Source organism: Propithecus coquereli, unplaced genomic scaffold, assembly GCF_000956105.1.
Source record: "Propithecus coquereli isolate 6110/MARCELLA unplaced genomic scaffold, Pcoq_1.0 Scaffold113, whole genome shotgun sequence".
In the NCBI taxonomy this organism is placed as follows: Eukaryota; Metazoa; Chordata; class Mammalia; order Primates; family Indriidae; genus Propithecus; species Propithecus coquereli.
Window position 1 is genome coordinate 2,338,246 of NW_012135303.1, and position 18,027 is coordinate 2,356,272.

Sequence of the window (18,027 nt, forward strand, 5' to 3'; positions counted from 1 at the left end):
GAATGTTCTCCAGGATCATATCTTAGGCCACAAAACAAGTCTTATCAAATTTAAGAAGACTAAAATTAAATCAGGTATCTTTTCCAACTACAATGGTATGAAACTAGAAACCAATAATAGGTGGAATTTTGGAAAATTCACAAATATGTGGAAATTAAACATCATGTTCCTAAACAACCAATGGGTCAAGTAAGAAATTAAAAGAAAAATTTAAAAAATCTTGAAACAAAAATGGAAATACAACATACCCAAACTTAAGGGATATAGCAAAAGCAGCTTGAGGAGGGAAGTTTATAGCAGTTAATACCTACAACAAAAAAGAAGAAAGATCCTAAATAAACAACCTAATGTTACACCTCAAGGCACTAGAAAAAGAACAAACTAAGCCCAAAATTAGTAGAAGGAAGGAAATAATAAAGATCAGAACAGAAATAAATGAAATAGAGACTAGAAAAACAATAGAAAAAACAAAAAAAACTAAGAGTTGGTTTTTTGAAAAGATAAACAAAATTGGTAAACCTTTAGCTAGACTAAGAAAAAAAGAGAACATACTTAAATAAAATCAACAATGAAAGAGGAGACATTATAACTGATACCATAGAAATACAAAGGATCATAGACTACCATGAACAATTAATTATATGGCAACAAATTGGATAACCTAGCAGAAATAAATTCCTAGACACATACAACCTACCAAGACTAAATCATGAGGAAATTAAAAATCTGAATAGACCAATAATGAGTAAGGAAATTGAATCAGTAATAAAATGTCACCCATCAAAAAAACAAAATCAAAACAAACAAAAAAAAAACCCAGGACCTGATGGCGTCCAGATTCTACCAAACATTTAAAGAACTAATACCAGTCCTTCTCAAGCTCTTTCCAAAAATTGAGAAGGAGGGAAAACTTCCAAACTCATTTTTTGAAGCCCTGATAGCAAAGCCAGACAAGAACACTACAAGAAAAGAAAATTACATGCCAATATCCCTGATGAACATAGATGCAAAAATCATCAACAAAATGCTGGCAAACTGAATTCAGCAGCACATTAAAAGGATCACTGTGAACAAGTGGGGATTTATCCCTGGGATGGGAGGATAGTTCACCATATGCAAATCAATAAATGTGATATACCATATTAACAGAATGAAAGACAAAAACTATATGATTATTTCAATAGATACCAAAAAAAGGCATTTAACAAAATTCAACCTCCTTTCATGGTAAAAACCCCTAACAAATTAGATACAGAAGGAGTGTACAACATGATAAAGGCCATACATGACAAGCCATAGCTAACATCATACTCAATTGTGAAAAGTTGAATTTTTCCCCCGAGATTAGGAACAAGACAAGTATGGCCGCTTTCACCACTTTTGTTTGGCATGGTATTGTATTAGAAGTCCTAGCCAGAGCAGTTAAGAGAAAGAAAGAAAAGACGTTCCAATCAGCAATGAAGAAGTTAAGTTGTCTCTGTTTGCAGACGACATAGTCTTATATTTAGAAAACCCTAAAGATTCCACCAAAAAACTCTTAGAAGTAATAAACAAATTCAGTAAAGTTGTAGGATACAAAATCAACATACAAATTTCAGTGGCATTTCTACACACTAACAATGACCTATCTGAAAAAGAAATCAAGAAAACATGCTATTTTTAATGGCTGCCAAAAAATTAAAACACTTAGAATAAATTTACTTTCTAGTATTTTGTTCTCTTAACTGATCAGGCCTAAGCCTGCAGTCAGTTTAGTAGAGGAGATTAGCAGTTTGTCATACAATCAGACTGATCCTCATGCTGATAACAATTATAAAATGGGATGTGGAGGAGGAACTTGAAAGCAGTTGAAAGCAACCAAAAGCAGACAGAATCTGGATGGGAAAGAAAAATTGCCAAGTTGGCCAGGCCTGGTAATCCTAACACTCTGAGAGGCCTAGGCAGAAGGATTGGTTGAGCTCAGGAGTATGAGATCAGCCTGAGCAACAGTGAGACCTTCATCTTTAGTAAAAATACAAAAATTAGCCTGGTGTCGTGGCATGCACCTGTCGTCCCAGCTACTCAGGAAGCTGAGGCAGGAGGATCGCTTGAGCCCAGGAGTTTGGAGTTTCAGGTTGCAGTGAGCTATGATGATGCCCCTGCACTCCAGCCCAGGTGACAAAACAAGACTCTGTGAGGAAAAGGAGAGGAAAACAAAAGGAAAAGGGAAGGAAAGAAAAACATTGCAAATTTCCCTCACGACTCTCTATGTGTCAGAACAGTATAATGTTTATATCAATTCCAAGTATCCTATGTACGCAAGATTAAACTCCATTTCTATACCAAATTATATCCAGCTAAGCTATGAGGCTCAGTAATTAAATGGTGACTAATCTATAGTGCCCAAGAATCTAGGAGGATATCCAAAGAACAATATCCAGAGGGTATCTGGAAAAGTGGCCATTTTGGGGATGTCACAGTTTATCTTTATTCTATTTTAGGCTTTTTATTAAAATCTACTTTGTCTAATATTAGTATCATATCCTGATTTCATTTTGTTTGTATTTACTTGGTATCTCTTCACCTATACCTTTATTATTTCTGTGTCATTTTGTCTTAGGTGGTTCTCAAATAGCATTTAGTTGGATTTTGCGTTTTTTTAATGATTTGAGATTCTTTGTATATTTAAGAAGAAGTTTGCATTTATCATACTAAATAATATTATTGTTCTTATTCCACCATCTTGGTTTATACTGTGTTATGTTGCCTTACTCCTGTTTTTCCCACCCTGTCTTTTGCTTTTGCTAAAGTTTCTCTGGCTCTTTTGTTTTGCCCCTAGTAATTTGGAAATTAGATATGCTATTTTTATTTAATTAGTAATTCAAAATAAAAAGAAAGTGAACCTCTATTTCTTTACCAACATGAAGAATACAATAGTATCTGTTGATGTGCCTGGAAGTGATGAATGAGTCACATATTTTAGTACCTCTCTTTTGTTCCTACTCCCACATTTCATTGGAATAATTTGGGCTTTAGAGTCAAACTATTATTATTATTTCTTCTTTTTATATCTCCTTAAGAAATACTTTTCACATTTGCATTTCCTTATATAGCCATGTTAACCACGTTAAGAACAGTTAAACATAAATTTTTATGTTTACAATTTACAATGTCCATCTCTATTTCTTTTATTACATCTTTCTCCTATACCTTATAAATAAGGTCCTTATTTTTGTTGATTTATTGGATATTAAAGTATTTCTTTGAGTGATTTTTAAAGGGTATGTATCTGAATCTTTGCATATCTGAGAATATTTCTTAAATGTGTGTTTGTCTTACATAGCAATTATAACTATAGGAAGTTTTCCTAAGGAAATGATAGTAGTATTTAAAGATGTGTGTATAAGTCTGTTCATTTTACAGTATTATTACAAAAGCAAACATTAGAAACTAATAAACATCTATAAATAGAGATAGGTCAAATAGAATTATTTTTAGACATAATTGCAAAAATCATAAATTTTATTACCTTTGTCACCTAACTGAAATTAGTGTATCATTAATCTTTTGCCTGTTTCTTGTACAAGTTATAACATAAATTTAGCTCACACAAAGTAAGCAATAGCATGTTTGTGAACATTAATATCCTCTTTAGTATTTTTTCAGTTTGTCAATTAGATTAAATAGCTAAGTAGATATTTATTTTTTTAAGAAGTTTAATTTTAGTCTATTCATTGTAGCCACTCCATGGATTCCTTTGGGCAACCCAGACCAGAAGATAACCAGTCAGTAGTCAGCAGAATGCAAAAGAAATACTGGAAAACTAAACAGGTCTTTATCAAAGCAACAGGAAAAAAAGAGGATGAGCACGTGGTGGCATCTGATGCTGAACTGGATGCTAAACTTGAGGTAAATTTGAGTATTCTGTGTATTGCATATTATTGATTGTATTTGGGACTCCAGGGGGAATTACGACACACTTTCACACTGAAGAGCTTATGGAGATAAATGTAAGTTTGATAATAGAATGTTTAGTTGTATCCAACTGCCAATCAGAGCTCTGAATAGTAGATCACAATTCTCACAAACTAAGAATTTGCAGAATTGTTATTTACTAAATTAGATAAATTACGAATTAGGTAATTTCTCTGGCACATGTATTATAGTTTTTAAGCTAAACGTTAATGAATTAATTAAATTACTGGTTGGAACCATATACTCATTATATATCATCTCACACTATTTTGTAGTACTTTGATGTGAAGTCTTATACCTCACTGAAATAAATTAATTAAAATCAAACAGTGAATGAAGAAAAGTTAAGAGTTTTTGTTATCTTTTTGTTAACGAATACCCTTATTGAAGTATTTCATAATGCCTTTTTTGGGTGTTTTTCATTTTAAATAAAAGAAGTAATTGCCATGAAACAACTTTAAACCTATAAATGTTTTATACTTTTAACTAATTAGGCTAATTAGAGGAGAGTATCATGTAAATGAGTGAAAAAGTCTGAATTTTTAAATGCAGATTTACTAATTCCATATACATACACTAATTTAAGATAAACCTTATAAATATTTCCAAGCAAGGTTCTGTTACACTTGGAATATAATCATTATGTTGGGATTCTTAAAAATAAAGGTCTAATTGTATAGGTCTTGATCTAAGTATTTCATTCTGCAAACAATAAGCTTATGTCTTGGTCATAATATGGAAATATATAACAAATTAACAAGCTTTTACTATTCATGTCGATAAGTATTCCTCTTAGGATTCAATGACAACTGTGAAAAAATGAAGGGACTTTACTATTATATGTGATATATATTTTAATGTTAAGAGAACTTGTCACTGTTTCTAGATATATTCTCAAGAAGTGGGAATATATGATGTTTTTGTATTGTTTTACATATTAGGTTATTTGTGAGTGATATATTTTATATTCAGTGTAAATTTGTTTATTAGACAAATATTTGGAATCAACCAAGAACTTTCTCCCACAATTTGTACTATTTTTTTAAGAACGAGAAATATATTCATTGTGAAAATAAAAAGCAATAGTACATAAATCTTACAAAGACCCATGGGGAAAAAATCAACCATAATCACTTCATCCTAGTAGAACTATCTTTTTTGTATTCTTTTCTAAAATCTTCTTTCATATGCATTTAAAACATGCTTTTTAAGTTGCCAAATTTGGATATCAATTCCAATTCAAACATTTCTAAATTCATATGGAAAATTGATGGTTAGTCCTCCTTTAACATTTTAGTGTTTATTATCAATCTTCCTTAGGTTTGACCAAATATCAAAATAACAGTAAAGCTGCTCCAGAGATAAGAGTATTAAAGCTTCTGGATGATATTGGGAATTTATTTGATAATCAAAGGGTTAGGGCTTAATGTAATATTACAACACAGTGCCAAGGTCTTTTTGAATTAGTCTCATAAAAATTCTTCATTGTAGGACTTTGTGATATGGAGACTATACTCTAAAACCTATGCTGGCTTGTTTTTCTGGGAAAACCTACATTTATAGATATTTGTAAAGAATTATGTCATGTATATACTGTGTCCTCACCTCAAATTATCATGTGCTTAACTTTTAAATGAAAGTCTACTGCATATTTTATTTCTTTTCTGTTAGCAATTAGTAACAGTAGTAATAAAGGGATTAATATCTATGGAAAATTCTAAACAAAAATTAATTCAAAAGTAATTTATATTTGTTGTTGTGATACATTATTTAATTTTTACAGTAAATTCACTGACCTGTTTTTCTCAGACCAATACTGGAGAAAAGCCAGACTCCAAGTTAACACTTCCTGAGGTTATCTACACTCTTTTCCCAGCCAGTACTATCCAGGCCCGACCCTGCTTCGCTTCCAAGATCAGATGAGATTGGGCGCATTCAGGGTGGTATGGCCATAGACATCTACACTCTTTTCATCTGTGGCTGGTAATATTTGATGTAGTTTATATTGGATTTAACTTTTTGCTATTTAGATAATTTGGAGCCGAGAGGAGGACAAACTCTACAGTTATTTTATTTGCTCCCATCTATTTATCACCATTTTTTCCAGCCTTCATGGGGGAAATCTAAATGTACTTTCTACATTAAAAGTAAAACAGAAGTATGTCATAGCCAAGGAAAATAGACATAATATTTATAAAAGAGACACAATACTTACAAGAAAATGTTATGCTTTCGAAGTGCTTATAACAGATATTTTATATTTATGGTTCTTTAAATTGTCCTAATAAAATTTATATTTCAAGGTTTTTCACTCCATTCAAGAGACATGCACTGAACTTCTGAAGATAGTCGAGAAATATCAGCTAAGACTCAATGGTATGAAATCATAGATATCTGATCATTCTCATTTAAAATAAATATTAGCTTGCATTTTTGAAAATGAAAGATTTAATGTAAAAGTAGTGGAACTATTTTGTGGATAGTTTCATATGGCAAAATATGAATATTTATGGTGACCTGTTCTCAAAGCCCCCCCGTATCCATCTTTTTTCCTCAGTTGATCAAATCCTCTGGCACAGATTCATTTTGCTGATACTCAGTTTTCCTTTCCAGAGTCTTAAATCTATTTGCTTCCATCACGTACACTCTCTCTTGACCCTGACTTGCCCTTGCAGTTAATGTCCCATTCCTGTGCTCCTCTCTATAGAAAAAACTGACGTAGTTGTCTGCTTGCATGGTCTCCATTCCTTTCCTTCCACTTTCTCTTGTACTCACTCCAGTCAAGTTTTCATCACCACTACTCCACCATACTTCTCTTGTCAAGTTCATGAAGAGCTAAATCCAATGACCAATTATTTGGCTTATCACATTATTAAACACAGTTGATTATCCCTCCTCCTTGATATATTTTCTTCACTTGGCTTCCCAGGTTTTCCTCCTTCTGGTTATTCCTTCTCAGCATCCTGCCTTTGCTGGATTCTCCTCTCTCCTTGACCTCTTCAAACCAAAACTCAATCTTTGGATCTCTTCTCCTGTTTTAATTAGAGTGGCATCTTGTAAAACCCTCTCCTCTTCAGCCATATTAATCTCTTCAACAGTAGGCATATCTGCATAGTGGGCCCCCTAAGTTCCTTTTGTGTTTGGTAAAATGTCCTTTTTTTAATGAGGCCTTCATGGAACCATATATCTAAAATGCAATATCCCTCTCCCTCAAAACCCACTGTCCACATAACAATATTTAGTATTCTATAGATTTTATCTATTGTTTTTCTTCCCACCCCTAGAATATGCCCTCCTTAAGGACAGAATTTATGTTTTTTTTTTTATTTCTGTGTCCCCAAAGTCTAGAAACAATGTCTAGCACATATTCAGTATTTAGTAAATATTTACACAAGGAATGCTTTTCTTGTGTAGCTATGTAAATTAATACCATCACTTTATAATCTAAGCTTATATATTATCCAATTAGAGAAAGAAATCCAATAAAGCATGATTATTCCAATATTTTTTGAGTACCTGCCATGTGCAAGGTTATGTGCTTTTCCCAAGAAAATAGTTAGAGACACAACTTTTTGTAACAAAACAAGAGATGATACTAATAGTATGTAATTGAATTCAGAATAGTGATATAACTTTCAATTCCTAGGAGCGAAAAATAACTGTATGTTACAGCAATTGATAAAGGCGACTCCATAGATGGGAATTGAGTTTAAAAGAGGGTTTATAGAAGTTGAGTATTTGGAGAAAAGAAGAGATTTAGAGTCCAGGGAATAAGCTTAAAGATTGAGAACAGCCTGCATGGGCAGAAGAATTTGTCACTGAAACTAATGGGAGGATAAAGAAGCAAAGGATATTTAGGGTTATATCACCAAGGATGTTAAATATTTTACCAAGCGGTAAAAAGCCATCGCAACCATTGGACCGAGGATGTGCTTCGATAGAAATGGAAATGTGAAGAAACACTGGCAAGTTTGTTTTGCCTTGACATCATTAGATCTTTTAGCACTCTGGTGGAGCATTTCAGGATAAGGAGGAGATACACATATACAGATTTCATTGTGTACTTTGAGATCATATATAAATATATGCTTTCTTAAAGACTTGTGTTAATACATCTTCTGTTAGGAATAACATCAGACAAATGCAGTAGGTTAGTCCAGTGCTATAAATCTTTATGGGAATCACTTAACGGGGTGAAGAACACATCAGGGTGGGGTCTCTGTAGAATTTGGCAGGCAGGTCCCACCACAGAAACAGCACAAATGCAGCCTCATCGCCTGCCCTTTCTACATTGATAAAGGTATGGCTCAATGATGATTTACGTTCAATTGATACTTGATAATGAAGTAGTCCAAGTTCTCAGAGGGCTTTCTGAATCATCATACACAAATGAATATTTTTTCTAGTAGTTTTCATTGAGATATATATTATGAAATTCTGATTCATACATCTCTCAAGTAATCAGAATGTTAAATTAACATGACTCCCCAAATCCCATCCAGTCTGGATCAGGCTAGTTGTGCATAATACAGCATATGGTTTTATTAAAGATGATACTACACAATGTGTAGACACCCTCCCTCATAACACCATCATGTTCCCCTTGGGTCATGTCACCCTCGTAGGCATGAGAGGGAGGAACAGTGGGAATGGGGAGCCAGCAAGTGAGAAGGCCCGAGTTCTGTTGTAGCCTCAGAGGTACCCAGGGACTTCCATTTCAGTTTATGACTTCAAGTTTTCTATCATTGAACTAGGGTGAAATTGGCATGACATTTGTTGTCATTTTGTTCACTTTAAAAGCTTATAGTTGGGACACTTTATGGGCTTTCCTCCCTTACTAGTCTTAATGTGGTTTAGAGGGTTACCTTACATTAGATCAGTGTTTCTTAAAATGTGGTGAAGGACCAATTTTTTGTTTTGTGGCTTATTATACTTTCAATCTCTTGTAAACTGATACTTAAAAATGAATTTTTAGAAAAGTGAAATAAAAAGACATGAAAATATAAGCTCACTTTTAAAATTATTAGATTCAACAAATGTGAAATGCTCAAATTTGTAAAAGTCTCTATGCAGTTATTCTCAGTTTCTTTACTTATCTTGTCACAGGCTGATAACAGAGGATTCTGGATCAACTCTGGTCCATGGCCACACTTTGAATAACAGTCTACCAGATGACAACTTTTAGGGTTGCTGCTACAAAATTGTGGACAGCTGTGGGTCTGGGATACTAAGCACAGGAAACTGAAGCCAGGATGGGAATCAAGAATGAGTTAACTAGTTTAAATAGGAAACAAATACTTTGTAAGAGACAATGATCCTAAAATGCATCTCTGAACATTTGAAAATGCATTATTTGTGGCTTGGTTTTATCTTGTAGCTTTTAGGGTTTTCTGTCACCCCAAAATTAGTCTTTCCCAAAGCAAGATCCATGGATTCACTGCATCAAAACCATCTGGAGTGCTTGTAAAAAACAAGAAACCCAGACCTGTAACATCAGAATCTCTGGAAACAGAGCCCAGGAATTTGCATTTTAGAAATAAATTTCTCCTCTTCCTCCTCCAAGTAAATCTTAGTAGAGAGTGTTATTGCTGTGAGAATTTTAGTTGTGTGTATATTTTAAACAAATGATGAAATGAAACAATTAACTATACTGTAATTTTTTTCCCTAGTTATATCAGAGGAAGAAAATGAGCTAGGGCTCTTTTTAAAGTTTCAAGCAGAACGGGATGCAACTCAAGCTGGCAAAATGATGGATGCCACTGGCAAGGCACTCTGTTCTTCAGCCAAGCAAAGGTTTACCATGGTTTTTCATCATCCTTAAATCTGTAGGCAAATGACATTTTGACATGTGTACTTAAATTTGCTTATTTGTAAAGGTCACTGATCATTCCAATAAAGGGTTAAAGAAAAGAGAAATATATTGCAGTATAACTTTTTTGATACCTAACTCTTAATCATTAATTTTTTATTCAAAATAATTATTTAAAGATTGATGTTCTTGGTTGCTTAATTCCTAGGAGAATAGCCTTTAGTACTGTATTTATAATTCTTAAGTGGTTTAATGTAACAGTCACAGAATGGTTAATATTTTAAATATGTATATTTCCATTGTTTTCTTTTACTTTTTTGATACTATACTATCTATGAATACATTGGGACTTTTCTTTTTAAGTGGAAGAAATCTTTTCTTCTTCGTTTTTTGTTTTTTAGAGATAGGATCTTATTCTGTCACCCAGGCAGGAGTGTAGTAACATGATCATAGTTCACTGCAACCTCGAACTCCTGGGCTCAACTGATTGATCCGCCTGCCTCAGCCTCCTGAGTAGCTGGGATTATGGTGCACACTACCATGCCTGACTAATTTTTAAATATTTTTATAGAGATGGGGGTCTTGCTATGTTGCTCAGGCTGGTCTCGAACTCCTGGCCTCAAGCAATCCTCTTGCCTTGGCCTCCCAAAGTACTGGGATTACAGGCATGAGCCACTGTGACTGGCCCAATTTTTTCTTCTTAATTACACACTTTCCATTTGTTATTTCACAATGTTTTAACACAAAGATACTTGCTGCAAAGAATCTCCTATAATTACTAAAGATAGCCCAAATCTTTGTATTTCAGAAGAAAAATAAAACAGTCCTTATCAGCCTGTAATGATGATGTCCAGTGTAAGTGGCTTTATTCTGAAACATCACATCAGTGCAAAAGTCCATTGAAGGAAATGACAGATAGTGCAGGGACCTCCAATTAAGTCAAAAGCAGAGTAGAAGGGTTGGATTTAATTTATATTTCTTAAATACTTGTTTTTTTGTCTTCATCCTCAGCCTCTAAGGACTCCATCCATACTCATTAGTTCTTTAGCCTTTTATCTGCTCTTCTAAATCCAGGTTCTCCCTTAACTTATCTAATGAAAGGCTTTCTATTAATTATATTACGCTTTATGAATGCAGATTCTCTGTTACCCTCGAAACTCTTTTCTAAATGGCACATTTACTTGACAGGTTATTTATACATGGATTAACATCCAAGATGTTGCAAAAAATGATTTATTTCCTAATGTGACAAAAAGGGGGAGGTATAGGCACATCTTTATTAATACTTCAAAGTTGGCTACATTATCCTTATTTGCTTTCTAAATCTCCTTAGGCATCTTTTTTTTTTTTTTTTTTTGAGACAGAGTCTCACTGTGTTGCCTGGGGTAGAGTGCCGTGGCGTCATCCTAGCTCACAGCAACCTCACACTCCTGGGCTCAAGCGATCCTACTGCCTCAGCCTCCCGAGTAGCCAGGACTACAGGCATGCGCCACCATGCCCGGCTAATTTTTTCTATATATTTTTAGTTGTCCGATTAATTTGTTTCTATTTGTAGTAGAGACGGTGTCTCGCTCTTGCTCAGGCTGGTTTCGAACTCCTGAGCTCAAACAATCCGCCCGCCTCGGCCTCCCAGAGAGCTAGGATTACAGGCGTGAGCCACTGCGCCCGGCCAGGCATCTTAATATAATAATTTTTTGTTTGTAGAGTCATCTTGATAGCAAATATGCTTTATGATTAGTTTAAATCTTTGTTCTGTTTTACTTATATTTGTGCAACCCTCTGAATTTTACCTCTCTCCTATTAGATTGGCCCTGTGTACTCCCCTGTCTCGTCTTAAGCAAGAAGTAGCAACATTCAGTCAGAGGGCAGTATCTGATACCTTGATGACGATTAATCGAATGGAGCAGGCACGCACAGAATACAGAGGAGCTCTGCTGTGGATGAAAGATGTATCCCAAGAACTGGACCCAGACACCTTAAAACAAATGGAAAAATTCAGAAAAGTATGAAAATTTGTACTTTTCCTTTTCTTGATATATAAAACATGGAACTGCCACAGAATAATCAAGATCATAAAATGTCAGACTATTTTTGAGAAATATATGTTTTATTATAAATTCTTGGTTGTTTGAAGATTTTATTTATTTATTTTTTATTTCAGCATATTACAGGGGTACAAATGTATAGGTTACATATATTGCCCTTGCCCCACCTGAGTCAGAGCTTCAAGCATGCCCATCCCCCAGACAGTGTGCACTGCATCCATGAGGTGTGAATATACCCATCCTCTCCTCCCCCGCTTCCACCTACCCTACACCCGATGAATGTTACTACTATATGTGCACATAAGTTTTGATCAATTAATACTAATTTGATGGTGAGTACATGCGGTGCCTGTTTTTCCATTCTTCTGATACTTCACTTACTAGAATGGGCTCCAGCTCTATCCAGGATAATACAAGAGGTGCTAGATCACCATTGTTTTTTGTGACTGGGTAGTACTCCACGGTATACATATACCATATTTTATTAATCCATTCATGTATTGATGGGCACTTGGGTTGTTTCCACATCTTTGCAATTGTGAATTGTGCTGCTATAAACATTTGAATGCAAATGTCTTTTTTATAGACTTTTTTTCCTTTAGGTAGATGCCCAGTAATGGGATTGCTGGATCAAATGGTAGTTCTACTTGTAGCTCTCTGAGGTATCTCCATATTACTTTGCACAGAGGTTGCACTAGTTTGCAGTCCCACCAGCCGTGTATGAGCGTTCCTGTCTCTCTACATCCATGCCAACATTTATTGTTTTGGGACTTTTTAATAAAAGCCATGCTCACTGGAGTTAAGTGATATCTCATGTGGTTTTGATTTGCATTTTCCTAATGATTAGAGATGTTGAGCATTTTTTCATATGTTTCTTGGCTATTTGTCTTCTTTTGAAAAAGTTTCTGTTCATGTCCTTTGCCTACTTTTTAATGGGGTTGTTTGATTTTTTCTTGCTGATATTCCTAAGTTCTATATAGATTCTAGTTATCAGCCCTTTATCAGATGTGTAGCATGCGAATATTTTCTCCCATTCTGTAGGTTGTCTGTTTGCTCTTGTGATAGTTTCCTTGGCTGTGCAGAAGCTTTTTAATTTGATCAGGTCCCATTTATTTATTTTCGTTGTTGCTGTGATTGCCTTTGGGGTCTTCTTCATAAATTCTTTGCCTAGGCTGATGCCTATAAGAGTTTTTCTAGAATTCTTATAGTTTCATGCCTTAGGTTTAAGTCTGTTATCCACTGTGAGTTGATTTTTGTGAGAGGTGAGAGGTGCGGCTCCTGTTTCAGTTGAAGATTTTAGTTGAAGTACAAAAGGTTGTCACACTTTTGTTTTTACTCTTTGGCATCCTCCATACCATCAACTTTTTTTTACTAATTTTTTATCACCTCATAATAGATCTAATTACTCTGCTTATCTGAACTTTTGAGATTTGTTTCCAGGAAGAAAATAATTTATTACTGAGAGAGAAAAAATGTAATTTAAGTAAAAAACTCATGTAAAATGATAATTATAAGAAAAAGTAAAAGTTATCAAATTTTTCATTCTGCTACAATACAAAGTTTGACCATAAACCTTGTAAGCAACTATCTATATATGGACACACGTTTTTGCTCAATAAACTCATTATAAATTATATCCCCTAAATTTACCATATATGAATAATAAAATTCATTTGCTCATTTATTTCATAAATATTTTGAGAACCCATAATAAAAATCATAATATTTAATATTGTTGGAGTCTTTACTATGTGCCAGCTGTTGTAAGTGGTTTGCCTCATTGATTGCACACAATAGCCCTATAAAGTAGGTGAACATATGGCCTCAGGCCACAGCAACCTCTTATTCTATCTGCTTTACAATCTTTGGCAATGAGAATACAACCAAAGGGAGTGGTTGCACAACATTGTGAATGCACTAAATGCCACTGAATTGTATACTTTAATATGGTTAATTGTATGTGATGTGAATTTCACCTCAATTTTTAAAAAAAGAATACAATTCATATCTCTATCTGGACCCAAAAAGCCCCACATGGTCTGATCCCTGGTCTCTCTGGCAACCTCATTTTGTACTTGCTTCCTATGTGTCAGGAAAGATATGCTCTACCCTCTTCTTTCCTGTTTTTCAAATGTGTCAAGCTCTTTACCCCCTCCCACTCCCAGGACCTTTTAAAATTATTTATTTTTAAATTTTTTTTGTAGAGATAGGGTCTTTCTGCATTGCCCAGGCTGGTCTTCAAATTCATGGGCTAAAGCAGTCCTCCCATGTTGGCCTCCTAAAGTGCTGGGATTGCAGGCATGAGCCACCTACCTGGCCTACTCCCAGGACCTTTGTCCTTGTTTGTCCTTGGTCCTGAAATGCTCGCCCCAGGGTCTTAGCATGGCCTACTCATCATTTTTCTGACCCAGTTCAAACATTATACATGATCTCACCAAGGGCTTCTGTGATTGTTAATATTTTATTAAAAGTAGTCACTCATTGCTGTTCACTTATTTTCTGCCTTTGCAACCTGAGATTATCTTGTACATTTATTTACTTCTTTTTTCCCTGTGCTTCTCTACCTGAGGATGGTGGGGAATAACATTGTTTTGTTCACCACAAAACAATACCAGTGCCTAGAACCGTGTCTTGAACTTAGTAGGTACCTTGTAAATATTTGTTGAATAAATGAATGAATGAATGTATTTGAAAGTTGAGTATGCACATTACCTGATGACATATGACTCATCATACATCTAAAAAATATAATAAGCTTCTATTAAAATTTGTAAATATCTCCATGATTCTGAAACATTTTTTTTTTTCTTTGAGACAGGGTCTTGCTCTGTCACCCAGGCTGGAGTGCAGTGGCCTCATCATAGCTCACTGCAACCTCAAACTCCTGGGCTCAGGTCATCCCCCTGCCTCAGCCTCCCAAGTAGCTGGGACTACAGCCGTGTGCCACCACGCCCATCTGATTTTTCTATTTTTTGTAGAGATGTGGGTCTCACTGTTGCTCAGGATGGTCTCAAACTCCTGGCCTCAAGCAGTCTTCCCACCTTGGCCTCCCAAAGTGCTAGGATTACAGGCATGAGCCACTGCACCTGGCCTGATTCTGAAATATTGCTAATGCTTCTCAACATTTTAACTAGGCCCCCTTTCCATTATTCTTCTTCTCTTAGCTAAATACTACCCATGCATAGTTTCAGATGTTTGTTTTTATTTGGAAATTTTTTTCTTAACTATACACTTTCCATCTTTTATCTCATAAAGATATCTGTTGGAAAGAATCTCCTACAAGTACTAAAAATAGCCAAAATCTTTATCATTACTCATGAAATATTAATAATACAGGGAAAAGGAATTAGTCTACTTTATTATACTTTATGCTTGAAAATATGTATTATCAATACTTATTATAAATATATAAATATTTATTATGAACCTGTATGTTATGTATATCTCTGTATTATTGGAAATACTAATTGGCATTTTTGTGATTGCAGGTACAGATCCAAGTGAGAAATAGCAAAGCTGCTTTTGACAAGTTAAAGATGGATGTTTGTCAGAAAGTGGATTTACTTGGAGCTAGTCGCTGCAATATGCTATCTCATTCACTCACTACCTACCAGGTACCCACCTCCATGGTCAGCATGTCCTTGCAGTAAAGATGAGTGGTGAGATTCCTTTTTAAAAGTTGTCTAAAGGGTACCAAAAATTATATAATTGATTAGATTCCTTTGACTCTGTTATAATTGATTTATTGAGGTTATGATAGTCAGAGAATCATAAAGTTCTAAACTGAAAAGGACCTTAGAGATTGTCTACTCCTGTAGCTATTCTCCTTGGTGTCCTAGGAGAGCGACTTAGGGACCATCTGAAATTGAAAAGGGGAATGTTGAGAAGGCAAAGTTTAAGGCCCATTAGCCCTGGTTCAACCAGAGCTGCTGCACTTCTGATTTTGAACTTCTACATACAATTTCATTTTAAGCAAAGATGCTGTGGCCCCAAAAGTTTGAAAACTTTTCTGTCATTTTATGGATGAGAAATGTGAAACCTATGAGAATTAAAGTAAATGGCAATGTTGGGGTTAAAAAACTAAGTTTTCTAATTCTAGATTGTTCATTCTTTTCATTTTGCCAAGTTGCCATCCCCTATCACTTTAACCTCAGAAGTCTCACTTGTGCTTCTATTATTCCAAATCACACATACAATGAAAAAGTTAGATATCAATAAGTAGCAGTTACTGATTTTAACATATATTCATAAATAGCAAAATAGAATAGACTGTACTTATATAAGAAAAGAGTAATAAATTAAAGGAAATGGAAATGGATGTTCACTCCTTCTTTTAGGGAATCTACCTAATTCAGTTCAGTATTATGGAATTCAGGAATCAAGAAGGGATGCTCTGGAAAATAAAAGTACATGACCATCTGTGTAGTGTAACACCCGAAACACAATAGCTATTAGTTCAATTCTCCTTTGTTCTCTCCACTCATCCCCTTCACTTTAAACAGGAACCCCAAGGCAGAGAGGAAAATTTCCAATTACTTGAGTTAGCTTGAGAACACATTTTTTGGTAAATTTTTCTTGAACCTTAGATGAAAGATCAAATTTAGAGGTAAATGTTATTTTTCTCCAATTAAAAAAATGCTTATATATGCTACCAACATAAAGATTACACATATGTCCTTGCTTCTATAGAGATTGGTATTTTTGTACTTTTATTGTATACTTCAGGTATTCTAATCCCTTGGTTTTCATTCTCTTAGCTGCAGTCACACTCTAGGTGGCCCCAGTGTGCATTCCAGCGCAGTACACAGATGGGCACATGCACATGCAGACACAGATGCCAGTTCCTTCCCTGCCGTTTCCCTTGTTCCTCCCTCTCCACAGATGCCAGTTCTTGTGCAAAATTACTGTTTGCAGTGCTTCCCGGTTCCTAAAACTTTAATTAAGTTCCAGCTTCTTATTTGGCAACTATTCCTCTACTACACTAGTGAGGAAATACAGTACTTAAAAGTCACAGAGGAGAAGCAGAATTGTAGTGTCACCTTTTCTTTTTCTGCAGAGAACACTGCTTGGATTCTGGGAGAAAACAGCTCAAATGATGTCCCAAATCCACAAGGCCTGTATTGGCTTTCATCCATATGATTTTGTAGCTCTGAAGGTACATTTATTTCCATGTTCTCTTGTTTAAATGTATTACACTTCATTTGGGTGATAACACTGAAACTATTTTTTGCTAAGCCTAATTTCAAATGTGTAAAACACTGGGAAACATTCTTTTGCACTCCTTTAGCCAAGGATCAGTACTTCCCTGTTTCCAAACGCTGCCAGCAACACTAAAATACATGAGAACACTGATGGCAGGCTCGAGAAATTAGTAGGGACAGGGAAAAAAAGAGGGAGAAACTTAAAAAGAAAATCAAAATGCAAAGGACATAAGAACAGGCTATGGAAAAGAAAAACTTAAGAAGAACAAGTGATTGAAAGTGGTCATGTGTTCTCAAAAATGACCAAATTACCTACCTGACAATTTTAGAAGTTAAAGAAAAATTTCCTTGTTTTACTCTTACACTGATGTCACAGATAGGATTCATGATACCAAAATTATACCAGTTATTATGATTATGTATGTGTGATTGTAGCTGAAGAGACTAACGTGTTAGATCAGCTCTTTCTGTAACTCAGACAAGTGAAAGGTGCTCTTTGGCTATAATGCTTTTAACATTTCCATATCTTCCTGTCACCTTCTTTGCATATGGCTTATCCAGTAGAGTCACATGGTGATAATCATTTCTTCAATTCTGGTAGGCTAGGTTTTCAGTACCTTTTAACTTACCATTCTGCCTTATTTTCAGTAGAACTTGAAAGTGTTGCTGGTTGGTTTGTTCAAGCTGGATGTGGTACTGGTAATGGGTTCGTATTTCGTAACGATATATTCCCAGAATTGGGGATGGATTTTTAAGTCATGTTCTGATATGGCCTCTTCCAGCTCAAAAGATGCCCTTGAATTAGGTTATGTTTTATTTTTTACTCTTTCTATAATAAATGCTTTACTGTATAGCATACTGTGTATTTGGGCAAATTTTATTTTATTTTATTTCACCATATTATGGGAGTACAGATGTTTAGGTTACGTATGTTGCCCTTGCCCCCCCTTCCCCCCAAGTCCAAGCTTCAAGCGTGTCCATCCCCCGGATGGTGCGCATCGCACTCTTTGTGTATGCA

General features: G+C 35.0%; 1 protein-coding gene across 1 annotated transcript in view; it reads left to right on the forward strand.

Annotated features, from left to right (window-relative positions):
* Nucleotides 1-3,726: 3,726 nt before the first annotated feature.
* ICA1L (islet cell autoantigen 1,69kDa-like) overlaps nt 3,727-18,027 on the forward strand; it is a 45,115-nt gene continuing 30,814 nt past the window's right edge. Inside the window, exons 1-6 of the mRNA XM_012655260.1 lie at nt 3,727-3,888; nt 6,258-6,330; nt 9,624-9,747; nt 11,568-11,766; nt 15,297-15,422; nt 16,865-16,963. Coding sequence (XP_012510714.1) covers nt 3,727-3,888; nt 6,258-6,330; nt 9,624-9,747; nt 11,568-11,766; nt 15,297-15,422; nt 16,865-16,963 — 783 coding nt within the window. The remainder of the gene's footprint in view (nt 3,889-6,257; nt 6,331-9,623; nt 9,748-11,567; nt 11,767-15,296; nt 15,423-16,864; nt 16,964-18,027) is intronic.